General features: G+C 34.4%; 2 protein-coding genes across 6 annotated transcripts; one reads left to right on the top strand and one right to left on the bottom strand.

Annotated features, from left to right (window-relative positions):
- Positions 1-550: 550 nt before the first annotated feature.
- Positions 551-4,421, top strand: LOC123216338 (micronuclear linker histone polyprotein-like). 2 transcript variants are annotated; one of them, XM_044636778.1, is made up of 6 exons: positions 551-821; positions 1,292-1,359; positions 1,479-1,508; positions 1,624-2,638; positions 3,092-3,358; positions 4,099-4,421. In XM_044636778.1, the coding sequence occupies exons 1-6, from the start codon at positions 780-782 to the stop codon at positions 4,150-4,152; spliced, it is 1,476 nt and encodes a 491-aa protein (XP_044492713.1). In that variant the 5' UTR covers positions 551-779; the 3' UTR covers positions 4,153-4,421. The 2 variants fall into 2 exon arrangements, with proteins under 2 accessions (XP_044492713.1, XP_044492708.1); XM_044636773.1 differs by having other exon boundaries at positions 553-821; positions 1,624-2,896.
- Positions 4,422-5,255: 834 nt separating this feature from the next.
- LOC123195537 (double-strand break repair protein MRE11) lies at positions 5,256-14,322 on the bottom strand. Of its 4 annotated transcripts, none has more exons than XM_044609317.1 (23): positions 14,179-14,322; positions 13,867-13,895; positions 13,196-13,331; positions 12,769-12,926; positions 12,203-12,293; positions 11,624-11,743; positions 11,483-11,551; positions 11,307-11,398; positions 11,086-11,188; positions 10,891-10,998; positions 10,730-10,792; positions 10,589-10,660; positions 10,386-10,463; positions 9,908-9,970; positions 9,746-9,806; positions 9,034-9,116; positions 8,541-8,654; positions 8,283-8,360; positions 7,694-7,765; positions 7,278-7,543; positions 6,749-6,869; positions 6,153-6,347; positions 5,256-5,581 (listed from the first exon to the last, which is right to left on the bottom strand). In XM_044609317.1, the coding sequence occupies exons 2-23, from the start codon at positions 13,872-13,874 to the stop codon at positions 5,549-5,551; spliced, it is 2,184 nt and encodes a 727-aa protein (XP_044465252.1). In that variant the 5' UTR covers positions 13,875-13,895; positions 14,179-14,322; the 3' UTR covers positions 5,256-5,548. The 4 variants fall into 4 exon arrangements, with proteins under 4 accessions (XP_044465252.1, XP_044465245.1, XP_044465260.1 ...); XM_044609310.1 differs by having other exon boundaries at positions 13,196-13,418; XM_044609325.1 differs by having other exon boundaries at positions 14,136-14,186.
- Between the last annotated feature and the right edge of the window lie 264 nt (positions 14,323-14,586).

A 14,586-nucleotide genomic window follows, 5' to 3' on the forward strand; every position in this document is an offset into this window, starting at 1 on the left:
CTATCCACATAATCTAGTTCTTGTCTACTCTTGCCTTCAGATTATTTTTGCACTTGGGAAAAATCTTCGTGTGTGGTGTATTGGATTATTGTAGTTCAGATCGCATGATGTGTCGAAAAATTATTGGATAAGGTGAGTTTGTATGATGTGCCTTGCATTGATTGGAGAGAGTGAGCTTTTGCCATGGACAAAGGCTTGTTCAATTAAAATGCTCTCAGTTTTCGGCTTTTATTTGTGATGGAAATAAGTTAACGCTCTGCACGACGTCGTTTTATGTATGTACCCAAAACATTCTTCACAAAGCTTATGTCAGCTCTATTCTACATACGTCATGGACCTCCTCAATCTTAGGAAAGAGAAAAAATATCAAGAAATAGGATTTGTCCTTCACCTTAGCAAACGACAGGCCGGTGAAATTATCCCAATGCCAATATTTTGAATCCTTTTAAGTTCTAACGGTCATTTGGCTCCATTCCAGCACACTAGTCTCATAGTAACTTATTTTATCATAAGCCCTACCCCAGACTTTAAGATCAATCTGAGCTATCCGATTAATAATCTCATACCACTAACCAAACCCCGAACCATTTAAAATTTATCGAACGGTCGAATTTCATTTCCAAGACGACGCCGTTCGTCCGAACCTCTCTTCATCATTTCGACACAGTGAGCCAATTTAGATGAAAATGGAGAAACTGGAGCGTCATAAAATCGTCAAGAGACGAGTTTTCTTGATTTTCAAGTGATTTCATTCAAAATCCTGATTTGAAAAATCATACATGAAGATGATTCTCAAGACTAAAGATCACTGGGCTTTTTTGGTAAATCCGCATTTCTTTTATCTTCTTCTTTGTAAATGTATAGTTCTTGAATTCGTCTCTGAAATGCTCTGTTTTTTGTTTATTCATTTATTTGATATTGTTGTGCATAATGTCGATTTAGTTCATTGGATTTATCATTTTCAGTCGCTGTTTTTTTCTCTTATTAGTTTTTTTTTTTTTTTCAAAAAGAAATTTTATCTGCTGTTGCGTTAGGTATTTTTGGTTGACTTGATTTGGATGTGTTGGTTGCTGAGAAAATGAAGGAAAAAATTGGGAAATTCATGTGGCAAATATTAAGAATCAGATTACGCGTATGTTTTTCCTTGTTTATTCATTTCAGTAGGGGAGGGGATCCTAGACTTCTTAAGATTACTATTATGGTTAATGTACTAGGATTTGTTCTGATTGTAAGACTTCTTGCACTCACTGGCTACTCATTGTTGTTTTTCAATTTGCTAATTTTTATGTAGGATGAGATTGAGGCACCAATGTGGGTCGATCTTACCTTAGAAGAAGCTAAATCTGATAGCCAAGACTGGTGAGTTTACTTCTGCAAAATATATTGAGTTAATGAAATTTCAAGTTTTAGATATTTTTATTTACAAATTTACTGTCTGCATGATTCGTTGTGTAATACAAATTTTGTTATATTTGCAGTGATGATGAGTGGTTCTACACAAGCCACCTGTAAGTATGTTGCTCATTGAATTAAGTTACATTTGCCGGTGAACCATGTGAGGTTTGGAATTTCTGTTATTTAGATCATGGAATTGCACTGGTACTAAATTGGTGTAATTTTCAGGTTCCACCAATTTTCTTCTCGTCAGTTAAAGGCTGCATTTGCTCATGCTGGTGAGGAGAGTTTAAATCCAGACTTTGGCTTAAGGGGAACTTCTCCGAAGCTTCCATCCTCTGTATCAAGATCTAGAGGTAAGGACTATAGGAGCAAGAACTGGAGAAGAGACAATCATGATGTCTCATTGAATAAACCACACCCTGTCAAGCTTTTAAGTGGGAAGTCTTCATTAGTGGGTTTAGGATCTGGTAAGAAGATGAAACCTAGGCCAAGCTTTATGAAGCCAAATTCTTTACAAGTTGGTTTGGGATCCACAGAGGAAATAAAACCCAAACTGAGCTTTGTAAATTCAAAAGGAACGTCCAATTTGAAAAGAAGTTTGGTTTGTGAGAGGAGTTCAATTAGTAATGCCCAGGGAAGCTCTTGGATACCTATATCAGTTTGTGAGGGTTCAGAGAACAGTTCAAGCTCTACGGTGGATAAGGGAGGTGAAAGCAATCCAGGAAGCACAGTTACATCTGAGAGTAATTTGCTAGGTCAGCAAAAGTTCCTTGAGGTATCAAGTCGAGCATTTGGTCACACAAGTGACCTACTATCAGCAGTAAGGATTACTCTTAGGAAAAGTTGTATTACGAGACAAGCATCAAGAGTGGAGACAAATAGTGATCGGAAGCAGTCAACAGAGACTAAAGATGATAGGAGGCAGTCAAAGATAGAGATCAATAAAGAAGGATGTGAATCAAGAGACCGTAAATCTTCTTCAAGCAAGTCTAGTGTGGGGTCATCTTCAGTCCCTGGCTTGGATAGTAAGAGTTCAGAATTTATATCAACCAGGAAAAAAGAAAAAACCCCAGATAGTAGACATGTGACAAGAATGAGTGAAGCACGGGCTATCAGAGTGGATGTCCCTAATGTGTCCAAGGATTCTACTGTTCAATTTAAGGAAGGAACTATGAACTCTATAAGGGGAGATAAGACTTCTGTTGCAAAGTCAAATTATAAGCAAATGACAAAATCAAAGGTGAGGACCATACAAACAGTCCCTGGTTTTGATGGTAAGAAGAGTTCAACACTTATATCAACAACAAGAAGGAAAAAAGAAAAAACCCTAGGAAGTAGACATGTGACAAGAATGAGTAAAGAACAAGCCGTCAGAGTGAATGTCCCTAATGTGTCAAAGGATTCCATTGTTCGAGTTAAGGAAGGAACTATGAACTCTATAAGGAGAGATAAAATTATAATTACAAATTCGAATTATAAGGAAATGGCAAAATCAAAGGTGAGGACCATACAAACAGTAGATGCTCTGGTGTCAGTCCTTAAAAAATAATTTCTTGTTTTTATGAGTATCCTGAATATTGGCAATTAGTTCCTCTTATTTGCAAAACTCATAGATAACCCTGCAAAATTACATGTGTTGGGTACAGAACACCATGAGCATAAAAAATCATCTGAAGTTTCTTTAATGTCACAGGTTCAATCTCTTCATGCCAAATCTTCGCTGCCGCTTAGAGTTAATGAACAGAAGTCTTCTTCTGGAGATATGAAAGCTAGAGAGAAAGTGGAATTGGGGGGTCTCAACAGAATGGTGGGTAGCGGAAAAGAGAATTCAACAGTCAGAGTGTCTGCAAGTCAGAAATGCAATGACAGGAAGAATCCTTCTGGAAGTATTAGGGGTCCAACTGGTACAAAACATAATGTACCACAAAAAAGTAATACAAGAGTATTGGCTGGTCCAAAGGTACAGACCTTCAATTTCGATGACAAGGCTTTGATTATGTCAATTGTGGACTTTAGTGAAATAAATATCTTAGAATATAAAACCACTCTCTTTTCTTAAAGTTGATTCACATTCTGAAGTGCCTGACTAAGTCCTTTTTATCAGGTATTTAAGATGACATTTCTGATTGGTTACATAACTATTACTTTCTTACACTTCATAGGGGCACCTGAATGTCTCCTTTCATGCAATAAACTTTCTATTGCCAAGGAACCTTTTGAAGTTGTTTTTACATAAATGGGAAAAGTTGAAAGTTCTCAATAACAGCTGTTGTTGGAATGTAGAATCTAAGCTTTGGAGTTGCTTCTTTAATGTGTCTTAGTGCTCCGTAGAAAGAATGATATTTCACTTGTTGCAACCCTGTTTTGTAAGCTTTAAACCAAAGTTGCAAGCATAGGAATAGTATTGTCTAGTTGGAGTTGAACGTGACCTTTTGAAAAGGTAAAAATTTTTCCTTTCAATGACACATGGACCAAATTATTTGATGTTTTTTAATATTCACATAAGCTTCAAATAATCTTTGGTTGCTTTAACAGTTTACAACGTGTTTAAATAGGTAAAAATGTTACTGTCTTAGTCATGGTTTCAAAGATGTTTTCATAGTTAGCATATATGTACTTTTGAAACTTTTTTGTTATTTGTTTATGACCGAAGTGGCTCCTAACTAAGATCAGTATGTTTCTGCATAAATTTTTAAGCAGGTAAAAATCAGTGATCGAAGTGAAGGGATGAATGAGAGGGTCTACATCAGATGAGGGAGAATATATATGGTTTTAATAGCACAATGGAAAAAGCTGGAGTTATGTGAGGCAAATGGCTGTGTTTCAGCTTTTATCCCAGTATTTGGTGGTAAATTTTGGTCACTTCTTTGACAAAGCTGAGACCCAGATGATTTTTCTTCACATTTTTTTTGTTAATGTTTCCATACAAACTCCTTGAACTTGGAATCATACATGAAATCTTTCCTCACAGCTTTCAAGGATTTCATATTCTTTTACTTGGCAGCTTTATATCTCAACTTCTACGAAGTTTTTGTGACATATAAACTCTTTGAACTTGGAATTATACATGAAATATATCCTGTAAAACAGGCAGGGTGCGTTAGATTTTAAGGACTATGAAGTGAGTTTAAATCATGGGAAGTTTAAGAGAAGAATACTACATTAGGTATAATGACAATTTTGTCCACATGGTTTTGGTAATACTAATGTCATCATGCCAATTTAAAATCAGTTTTAAATTATAATAATCGGTATCAAAAATTTAATTTTTTATATTATATATTATATTATATAATACGTTTATTAAAAAATAAAATAATAAAAATATAATTAACACGTTATTATTTTAAAAAATATAATAAACATTACTAAAATTTTAAAAAAATTTATATACAATATTACATTATCATTTTCTTTTAAAAAAAAGTATCAAATCATATAAATAATATGTATTATATTATATAATATATTTATTATATCACATTAATTTAATACATCTTAAATACATATTATTTTTCACATTTTTTATCTATAACGTATATCATAAGACATTAATAATTATAGTTTGAATTTATTTATCTATTAAAAGATTTTATTTAAAATCGTAAATATTTTAAATTTTTTTAAGAATATTTGATTAAATTTTTGTTTCAAAAGCGCCTTCTGAATGATTAAATTTTATCTAAACTCGAAGTTATACTTCGAGTTTTTTCTCATAAATCTTTTTTAAGTTTACTGAGTGTTTTAATGATTATTATCATTTTCCATCTGAGATTAATCTAATTTTTTAAATAAAAAAATTGAAGTAAAAATATTAGAACTCATAAAATGTAAGAAACTGTTAGGCGCCTTCTGAATCATCCCTCAAAAAAGCCTTGAATTGAAGCTCACATTACAGGCAAAAGACACTTGCGCCAATAATGTACAATAAAAATTCCAGTATGTACAAACTGACATATTGACAAGACCAAAATATAAGCATCATACACATAGTCTTCACTGCAACTGCAACACGAAAACAGAAATTCCTAAAGCTCTTCATACTCTCTAATACACTCTACTCATGAATAGATTAAGAACACATTTGAATCTTTGCCAGACACGACCAAGACCAAGCAGATTGCATCAGTGTTATGAATCTCCATTGTAACTATCTTCTCAATGCCCCGTAATTCCTTGTGACCTACAAATTGGGAGAGGAATAGCCAAGTAAAGCTACAGATAACTTGATAAGGAAAAATGCCCAGAAACAAAATCTTACATAAGATTGCCGATAGACTATGGACTAGGAATTTTTCTGAATCCACGTCATTTAATAGGAGTTTAAGGGATCAGTTAACCGTATTCAACTTCTATTAATAGTTTAACAATGAATGAATAATTTGCCTGTGATATATGTTGACAATGATAACAGGCTCCTGAAAATGCAGTTCAGTAAAGGAAGTCTCCATCACAAAGAAAATGAGCAATGAATGAATTAGAAATACTACTTTAGTTTAACAAAATTTGCATCAAATCAGTTCCACATGTTCTGTATTTGCATAAGGCTATAGATCTTAGGACAACTAACTTAGTAAATTTTCGAAACATGTCTAATGTTGGAAGAAAAATGAGAACATACAATGACATTAACATATGGTGGGAGTTGCACCTTAAAAAGACATTTTCAAGCCATTGCTTACATTAAACTCCTTGGGGAAAAAGATGACATTTATATATTCATATGACATTAAAGTAAGGTTAAGGTCACAAACCCGAGGCTGAGACTTGTTAAGTCTCTTTGCAATGTCTTCATCATCGTCATCATCATTATCATCTTTACTCATGAGCATTCTGTGAACTGAAGAGTTATCTGACTTCCGGCCCCGCTTAGAGGGTGTAGCAGCTTTGCCTCGTCCCCTTGGTGCAGCTCTTTTGCCTCGTTTCCCTTGAAGGCTTCCATCATCATCCTTCAAGAGATTTAATGAATTAGTTTCAGATCATGTAATCACTATGTTGAGGCTCGAGTCAATCTCTCAGACAAATATAATACCTTAACATGCCAAACACAGCTAATATTGCAGCCATAAATTCATCAACTACGCCAGAAGTGATTCCACTTTTTAAAGGTTATTCAACACCAAATCATTTCAAACATTAAATTTTCTACGGTGAGGGGCACAAACGGGTTGCACATGTGAGCATGAAGTGGCTTAGATGTAACACCAAAACTTGATATCTTAATTGAAAGCTGATCTTTATTATCAGTCTATATCATCAAGTCCTCAATGCTTATAGAATCACAAGGACAACAGAACAATGGAAAAACCAATCCTGACTCGATGCACCAATTTAAAAAATTAATACTTACTGAACTGTTATCAACTTCATTGATTCCATATTTTCCTGCATCTTCACTAGAGGCAGAATCTACATTATCCTCCTCATCAACAAGACTCTGAACAGCAGCTTTTGCAGCAACTGATGCCGACCTGCAGAAATACTAAGAAACTTAATTCTTATTTTGGTTCTGTATATACAACTCCCAAACAACACATGGGTAAATATATTTTTAGTTGCTTATTGATTTGTATCTGCTGTGGTAAAAACCAGTTCCATCTTTTCTATTATTTTATGTAGGTATGTACTGCCCCCTAGTATATCTCCACTTCTTATTTACATATTAGCTGTCACTAATCACCCAACAGATACTAGGCTTGTATGAAAGCGAGTCCGTGATGAAGATCCAGATCTTTGATAGCTGGCATTGAGTTATTCTCACTTGCCAGTCCTAGGGCAGGCTTATTTAGACAAACTTGTGCAATTTAAAATATAACTTTGCTTCAAGAAATAATGTAATGATATTTATCAAACTATCAATAATCAGGACCAACAAAAACCTTTGAGATTGACGGAACCCCAGGGATGCATCAAGCGTTGTCTGCTTCATATTACTAGAACCCCTGCCTCTTCCCCTTCCCCTTCCCCTTCCTCTTCCTCTTGTCGAAGTTTTATCAAGTTGCGAAGCTTCATTTGATGACCTAGCTGCCGTTGATCCTTTTCGACCTCTAGTGGCAGACTTCTTGCCAGATAACTGTGTTGTGTCTTCATCATCACTAAAAGAAACACCACTTCTGATTCCTGTGGCACTTTTACTCCCAACATCCTATAAGGAATACAAGATGATAACTAAACTGCAGATTACAGTTAACATATTGGAAAAGCCTATACATTGGTTTGAGACAAGGAATTACACACCGGGATTAAATAAAACCAATTTATGAAAAAAACAAAAAAGAAAGAATATTAAAATCACCTCCAGAGATGGTGCACTAAATGTCCACTGTGGGGTATCCTTAGAGTGCATAGACCTTTCCTTGACACGTTCCTGCATGGATTATATCATCAACAACATAAGATACTGCTTGATGGCAAGTGAATAGGATGCTTTGTCTTCCCCAAAATCTCATTCAGTGACAAATGAAGTAATCAAGAACTGCTTAGGAAAGTTCTGTAAGGTTGTATAATCAATATAAATACATAATTCTGAAATCAAGAGGCCTGAAGAATAAGGGATAAAATAGCTGGAACATCTAAAAGTGTGCAAGTGAGGAAAAAAGTTAGGAGGAAAGTCCTTTCTTTAATGTAAAGTTAGCTCCCCACAGAGGTTTCTGTAATTGTGTCTCCTGTGCATTTTCTTCTGCTGCGTGATGCAGCCTATCATGCAGAATATCAGCACCAGCAATATTAGGAAGAGTAACTAAAAACAGCTCAAGGACCCTGTAGGTAGGTAGCCACTATAGATTCTAGGTGAAGACAATAGCAACTGATGAGGTTCGCTAGCGCTATATTAGATAATGTTAGACATCTCAGAGCCTTCATTGGAGGAAAAAAATTATTCTTGCCTCTAAGCTCTGTCCAACTTTATGTATTAGGTCCTCCTCTTCAAAATTCATTGTATCAGAATCCTTGGCAATTTTGTGCTGTGAGCAAAACAGTAAGCAATCATTAGATTAAGAAAGTGAAAGAACAAAATAAACAGTAATTATCAGCAAACATATATAATGAACACAACGAAGCAGGCACTACTCAGTGAACCTAGAATCAAACAAGATCCTCAACAAAATTCTTTCAGCTGTGAAGAAGATATCTGAAATACTTACACGTGTTTCTTCAAGATTGTATTTTACACAAGAATAGAAAGCCAATTTATCATCCTTGTTAACAAAATTGTGTAATGCAACATCCAGATCATTGACTGGAATAACCTCCATTTTCTGCAAGGAAGACATTATAATGAGTATTAAGAACTAAACAGGTTAGATCTTATTATTTATTTACAGGTTTGTGAGTGTTTCTATTTTCCTTTTGAAGATCCATCTAGTTGGGTATACCACAAATAAAAACATGAATTTAATAAAGCCATCCCCCATAAAACTACTAAATCCATGCATGAAAATCGATATTGCCTGTATGGTTCGCTAAAAGACATAAAAAGTGTTCATAGAACAAATTTCACTAGAGATCCTGATGATTTATTAGCATACATAAGGTAGAGGTACCCTGTACAAATTCCAATACAGTAAGAAGCAGCCACAGGTGCCATATATGTGATACAATGACCAATAGGAAACAAAGAAAATAATAGTTAAGTACCAAATTGTTTTCAGCAACTAAGGCCTCTATGTTTTGTTGATTAAGCTCTTCTGGGCGAAGCCTTTCAGAATCATCAATTTTAGCTGCAATCCAGAGTAGAAACTTTAGTTATAGCATCAGCTTCTAACATCAACACCACACAGTTATAACCTATAATTATTATTTTTTCAAGAAGAGATACTCGATTCCAAATTGGAATCAAGAATGTTTCATCCAACAAAATATATATAGGCATAACATCAGATTTTCAAATAGTAAAAAGCAACAGAGAAATCTGACATATAAGAAATTGATAGATTCTAAGGTCAAAGACTCAGTGTAGCATTGCAATCACTATACTAGTCATCTAATAATACTGGAAACAAAAAAGTTAACTTCACTCTCTCTCAAACAGATTTGAAAATTCTCTGAAAACCATGTCACTGCATTCTGTTTGCTAAACTGGAATTTTCATACATGGCCGAATTTTTGGCCCTAAATTCATCAAATGCCGAAAACAGATATTTAAAGAGTGTCAACTCCACACCAGGCTAGTGGTGCAATAGCGACGATAGGTCAATTTAGTTCCAAACATATCCTAGATAGCATAAGATATAAGTTACAAAATAACAGGGTAGAGCAGAATCAATGTCAATAGTAGTTGACTAGTGATCCAAATTGAATCAAACAATCAAAGCCAAATATATTGCTAACATTAAAGAGTTTACTTTACCTTCACTCCGACCCTTTCTAGCAGACTTCGAGAATATTAGAATGTCTTGGGGATTTGCAACCTGCAAAACTTTAAGAATGATCATTTATATTTCTCTATCTAATGTAATACTAAATAAACAAGCAGCTAGTTCCCAGTCAACTAAGTTATAGCTGGAGATACCTTTCCCACATATTTCTGCCCAAATCTTTGAGGATTTATTGTCATGAATCCAGAGTAATCCACCTGCCAAATCAGCCAGAGAAGTTAAAGGTCATTCCACTTGTGTGTGGGTGTGCCGGGGTGGGGTGGGGGTGGTGGATGTTCGTAAATAGATCAGCTACATACAACAAATACGAACAGATATCTAAGAAAGTTCTGTATGTGGATAAAAGGATCAAGCAAAGACATCATTCACAAACTTTACATGGAACCTATGGCTCTAACAAGAAGATATGGTTTGTACATACTAAATCAAGTAGTTAAGAATAACACTTTTTTGAATTTATGACTGCAGAAAAACTAGAGACTACCGCTAGGAAATAGTATATGCTGACTTTTCATACACAGAAATGTGGGCGAGGGAAAAACAGATACACTGATATCCCAAATGTAAAACAACCTAAACAGTGGTATCAACCATACATATGGGAAAAATTACCTTAATTCTGACCAACGGTAATTTGGTCTCTGAACTGTTAGCAACTTTCTTGTTAGATCTCTCTATTAGATTTCTGACCTAAAATAGAATGAAGTTATAAGGATACAGTTAATACATAGGCACATATTACATAGCCTCCAAGAATCACATCACAAATTGCTATTAGAGGACATAGAAACCCAGACAGTCAAAACAAACATTACCACATTGTCTAAATGTTCGAGAATTGAATTTTGATCATTGGGATCTATGTCAGATTCATCCTTCAGTACAACCTGAAACACAAAATTTGAGTAAGCTATAGAAAGTTCTTCAAAAGATGAAAAAAAGAAAAAAAAAATTACCTCTGTATACTCAAAGGGCCTGACAGAAGTCAAAGGTATCTTGGTTGGACGATACTGATTTCCCTATAAAAGATGCTTGCATATTAACACGGTGAAGACAAAGAGAATAACAATACTGCCTATTAAAAAGGACAAATTAAGGTTGTTCTCCCCATAAAAACCTTTATTTCTAAGAGAAGCACATGCTTTGGCTTTGATTCTCCATCAATCAATGATGTTGCTACTGAAGAGCCTGGTTGTGTAATATGAAATCCCATTCCTGGTACTTCCTTTTGAAATCAAAATACACTTCCAATTTAGTGTTTTTATCCAAAACAAGTAATATTATGGAAAAGGAATTATGGTGTGAGTGAGACCTGAGGATCAATAAGACATTCATGTTCATGTCCCCATACTATGAAATCGAGGAAGCGTGGTAAGAAGTGTTCATTTATTGCATTTTTTGGGTTTGTCTTCACTCTGCAGATGGCATCACTAGGTAAGAATACAAAATATTCAGAGTTTTACACTACAGACTTTGTAACTGGCCACAGCTTCTAGGTTGGCGATAAACCATGCCCTAGCACAAGCACACAACCTGTTCTGATGAAGCACCAGAATGTTGAACCAGTCTGACACTTGACAACCTTCTTGGGCTTCAGGCCGCATCCATTGTACCGCATGTGGTGTCTACAAGATAGAAAAAGACAATAATCAAGCAAACATAAGTTCAGTTCTTAAAAATATGCATAGCAAACATTCAACTAAGAGTACCTGAAACATTCTATTTAACCGTTCATCTCTAATGTTCCCAAGACCATAGAGAGCCACGGCTGTTGAACCCTGCAATATATAAGTTATAGGTCAAAGTTAAAAAAAAATATAAATATTTCACAAAAAAAATAAATTACCAACCTTTCTGATAAGAATAGGGTAGAGAGTGATCTGACCAACACCAGATCCCCCAAGAACCATTTTCCCAAAATAGTTCACAAGATTACATGCTGACAGGATATCAACTGCAGAAAGGTTGTCCTGTCACCATTGCCCATAGAATATAATAAAACAGTCAGAGTGATGGACACCCAAACAGATAAAGTACAGACTTTTAAAGAAGAACAAGAAATTACTATTGTATGCCAAATAACCCTCAATAATATACAATCAAAAGGGAACTCCCCTGCCATAGGACGTTTGCTTACCCTTTTCTCTCTAAATATACTTTTCCTCTTAATTATCAAGATCTTGAAAGTAAGCTTTTCCACTTGGAAATATACTTGTGCTAACACTCTTATTAAAAATAAAATATCCTTGAATTAACATATAAACGATGTCACAAACATCACGGTACAGGAAGTTATATGTTTGATCTGACTGATAACATTAAATTTTGTAGACAAACTCAAGCACCCATGACCTTCCAAGCAAATTGAAGGTATAAAGCATCTCAAACAAAAAAATAAAAATTACAGCATGTCATTACAAAAAGCATACCACTCCAGCAGGATCATCATGGTTTCCATGGATACTGAACACTGGCAATCCAACATTGAAGTGGGGATCTTCATAATTTACATGACCAAATCTGTTTAGAATGGCAAGTTATGCACTGAAGACCTTTTCTGAGATTGGCATATTGATGTTTGTATAAGATTGCATATAGTGATGCATTAGTGTTTTATGTGTGTGAATAGATGCATGCAACTATTATGAGCTAAAATTTAAGATTTCATGAAAGGTTATTTCCAGAAAAAATTAAGATTAAATTAACTAAAGAATAATTGTGCACTTTAACCAAGTCACATGTAGAATGATGATGCAAAAAAATGTGCAAAAGAAGGAGAAAAAGGTTTCAAGAGATAGCAAAAGGTTATCAATAACCTCAACTTATTGACACAATCGAAATTAAATTCATTATTTGAGTCACGAAAGAGAAATAAGAAATGTCCATAGCAAATCCCCTGTCAAAGAAAATACATGCATGTGCCCAATCTGAAAATGGAGACAACATTTTAAAATTGTAGAAATGAAGTATGCTTAAATACAAAATAAGTCATTACATATTTTGAAAATTTACAGTCTGGTCACTAACAACTTCGAACTGCACAGGTCGATCATTAAGGCAATGGCGACGAAGAATCTCAATTGCCCTCACTAGAGTTGACCTTGAGGGTTTGTTCTCATGGAAAAGATCACCACCAAGGAGTAAGAAGTCTACCTGTACTAGATAGAAGTTAGATATTGCTGAGTTGCAAATATTTAACAAGGTCCGTAAAAATAAAGTATAAATTCCTTCAGACTGAGGTTTTCCAATAAAGATCAATTCAACTTGAGAATCGAAGAACATACTTGTCACCAACAATATGAAAGAAAGATATCCATTTGCAAGAGCAAAAATTAAATTTCCCTAGAAATTAACTAACAGGAAACAAACCTACAACTGAAGGTAGCAGAGAGAAAAGAGCAGAGTAGTAAGTTCATCATCACCTTTTTTTGCTCTGCTACTGAACATATCTCGTCAAATGCCTGAAATGAATCATGTCGTCGTATTTCATCCTTCTCCATGTAGCCCAGATGGCAATCCGTAGCAACAAGTATACGGAGTGTACTGGCAGTATCCTCCCTGAGAAGTTCATTCATCATATACATGAAAATGATTTGGTAGATAGAATTACATGTTGCCAACTACTGAACTTCCTCCTACCCCATGCTACATAAGAGATTTCAAAAAATTGTAAAGTGATCATGTTAGATATGGGCAAAAGAGATACAGGATATGTGCCACAACTCAACAAATTTGTTGAAAATCTACTGAGAAGGTGTTCACAACAAAATTCAGTGTGATACATGTTAATACATTTTAAATTTAGCACAGCTGTTGCCAAGACACTTTTAACACTTAAAATTTTGGTACTCAAGATTCTAGTTCTGAGTTCTGAATTCTGATGCACCTCAGTACAGAAAACATCACAAACTCTAACAGACAAACACAAAATACATCATTCAATGCTAGGAATCAGCACCAAAATAACTGACTGCTGAAATACTCAATCAAGCAAAATGGATCTATTTGAAAGTATATAATTAGAGCTTATAAGTACTTAGCTCAACTTAAACAAGTTAACCAATTTAATTTTAACACTATCACTAACATTTACCTCGACATTTCGCCAATGATGCTCCAAACCTAAAAGAAAGAAGCATATAACAACAATAAGTAAAATATGAAACCCTAATACCGTACACCGGAAAACACCAAAAATAACGTGGAAATGCAATTAAATTATAACTTCTCAGTTTGGTTATTTAAAATTCGTTGAGAACGATAAAAATACCGTAAAATATTAACAACTATTATTGGTAAACCTTCGCAGTCAAAGATTAAAAGTTTTATTTAGCTTGAATCCGATAGACGACAGAGAAAAACCTTTTACAGTGTTTATGCTTAGAGAGAGTGACGGAAATGCTACCTTGTGTTGATGAATAGATTAAACGCTGCGTTTTTGTTGGTGAGAGCTGAGCTACTGGAGAGCTTAGTGAGAAAGAGACGGATTTCTGTGGCGGGGAATTTCAAAGAGCGTGCAAGAAAATTTGGGAAAATTGAGGGGAGTTTTTTTGAAGCCCCTAATGTTTCAGTATTTTCATAAAGACCCTATACTCTAAAAAAAGTAAACGAGGTAAAGTTTTAACTTTTAAATATGATATGCGTATTAAATTATTTTATTTTTATTTCTCCATTAATATTAATTTTTATATTGTGTAATTTTATTATAATTGTGAGATTATTTGTAATGATTTTTTAGCTTCAAATTTTTAACCTTCATTTTGTTTATCTAAAACCTTTTTCATATTTAAAGTAATATTATATATTCTAAAAA

This window comes from Mangifera indica, chromosome 1, assembly GCF_011075055.1.
Source record: "Mangifera indica cultivar Alphonso chromosome 1, CATAS_Mindica_2.1, whole genome shotgun sequence".
Lineage (NCBI taxonomy): Eukaryota > Viridiplantae > Streptophyta > Magnoliopsida > Sapindales > Anacardiaceae > Mangifera > Mangifera indica.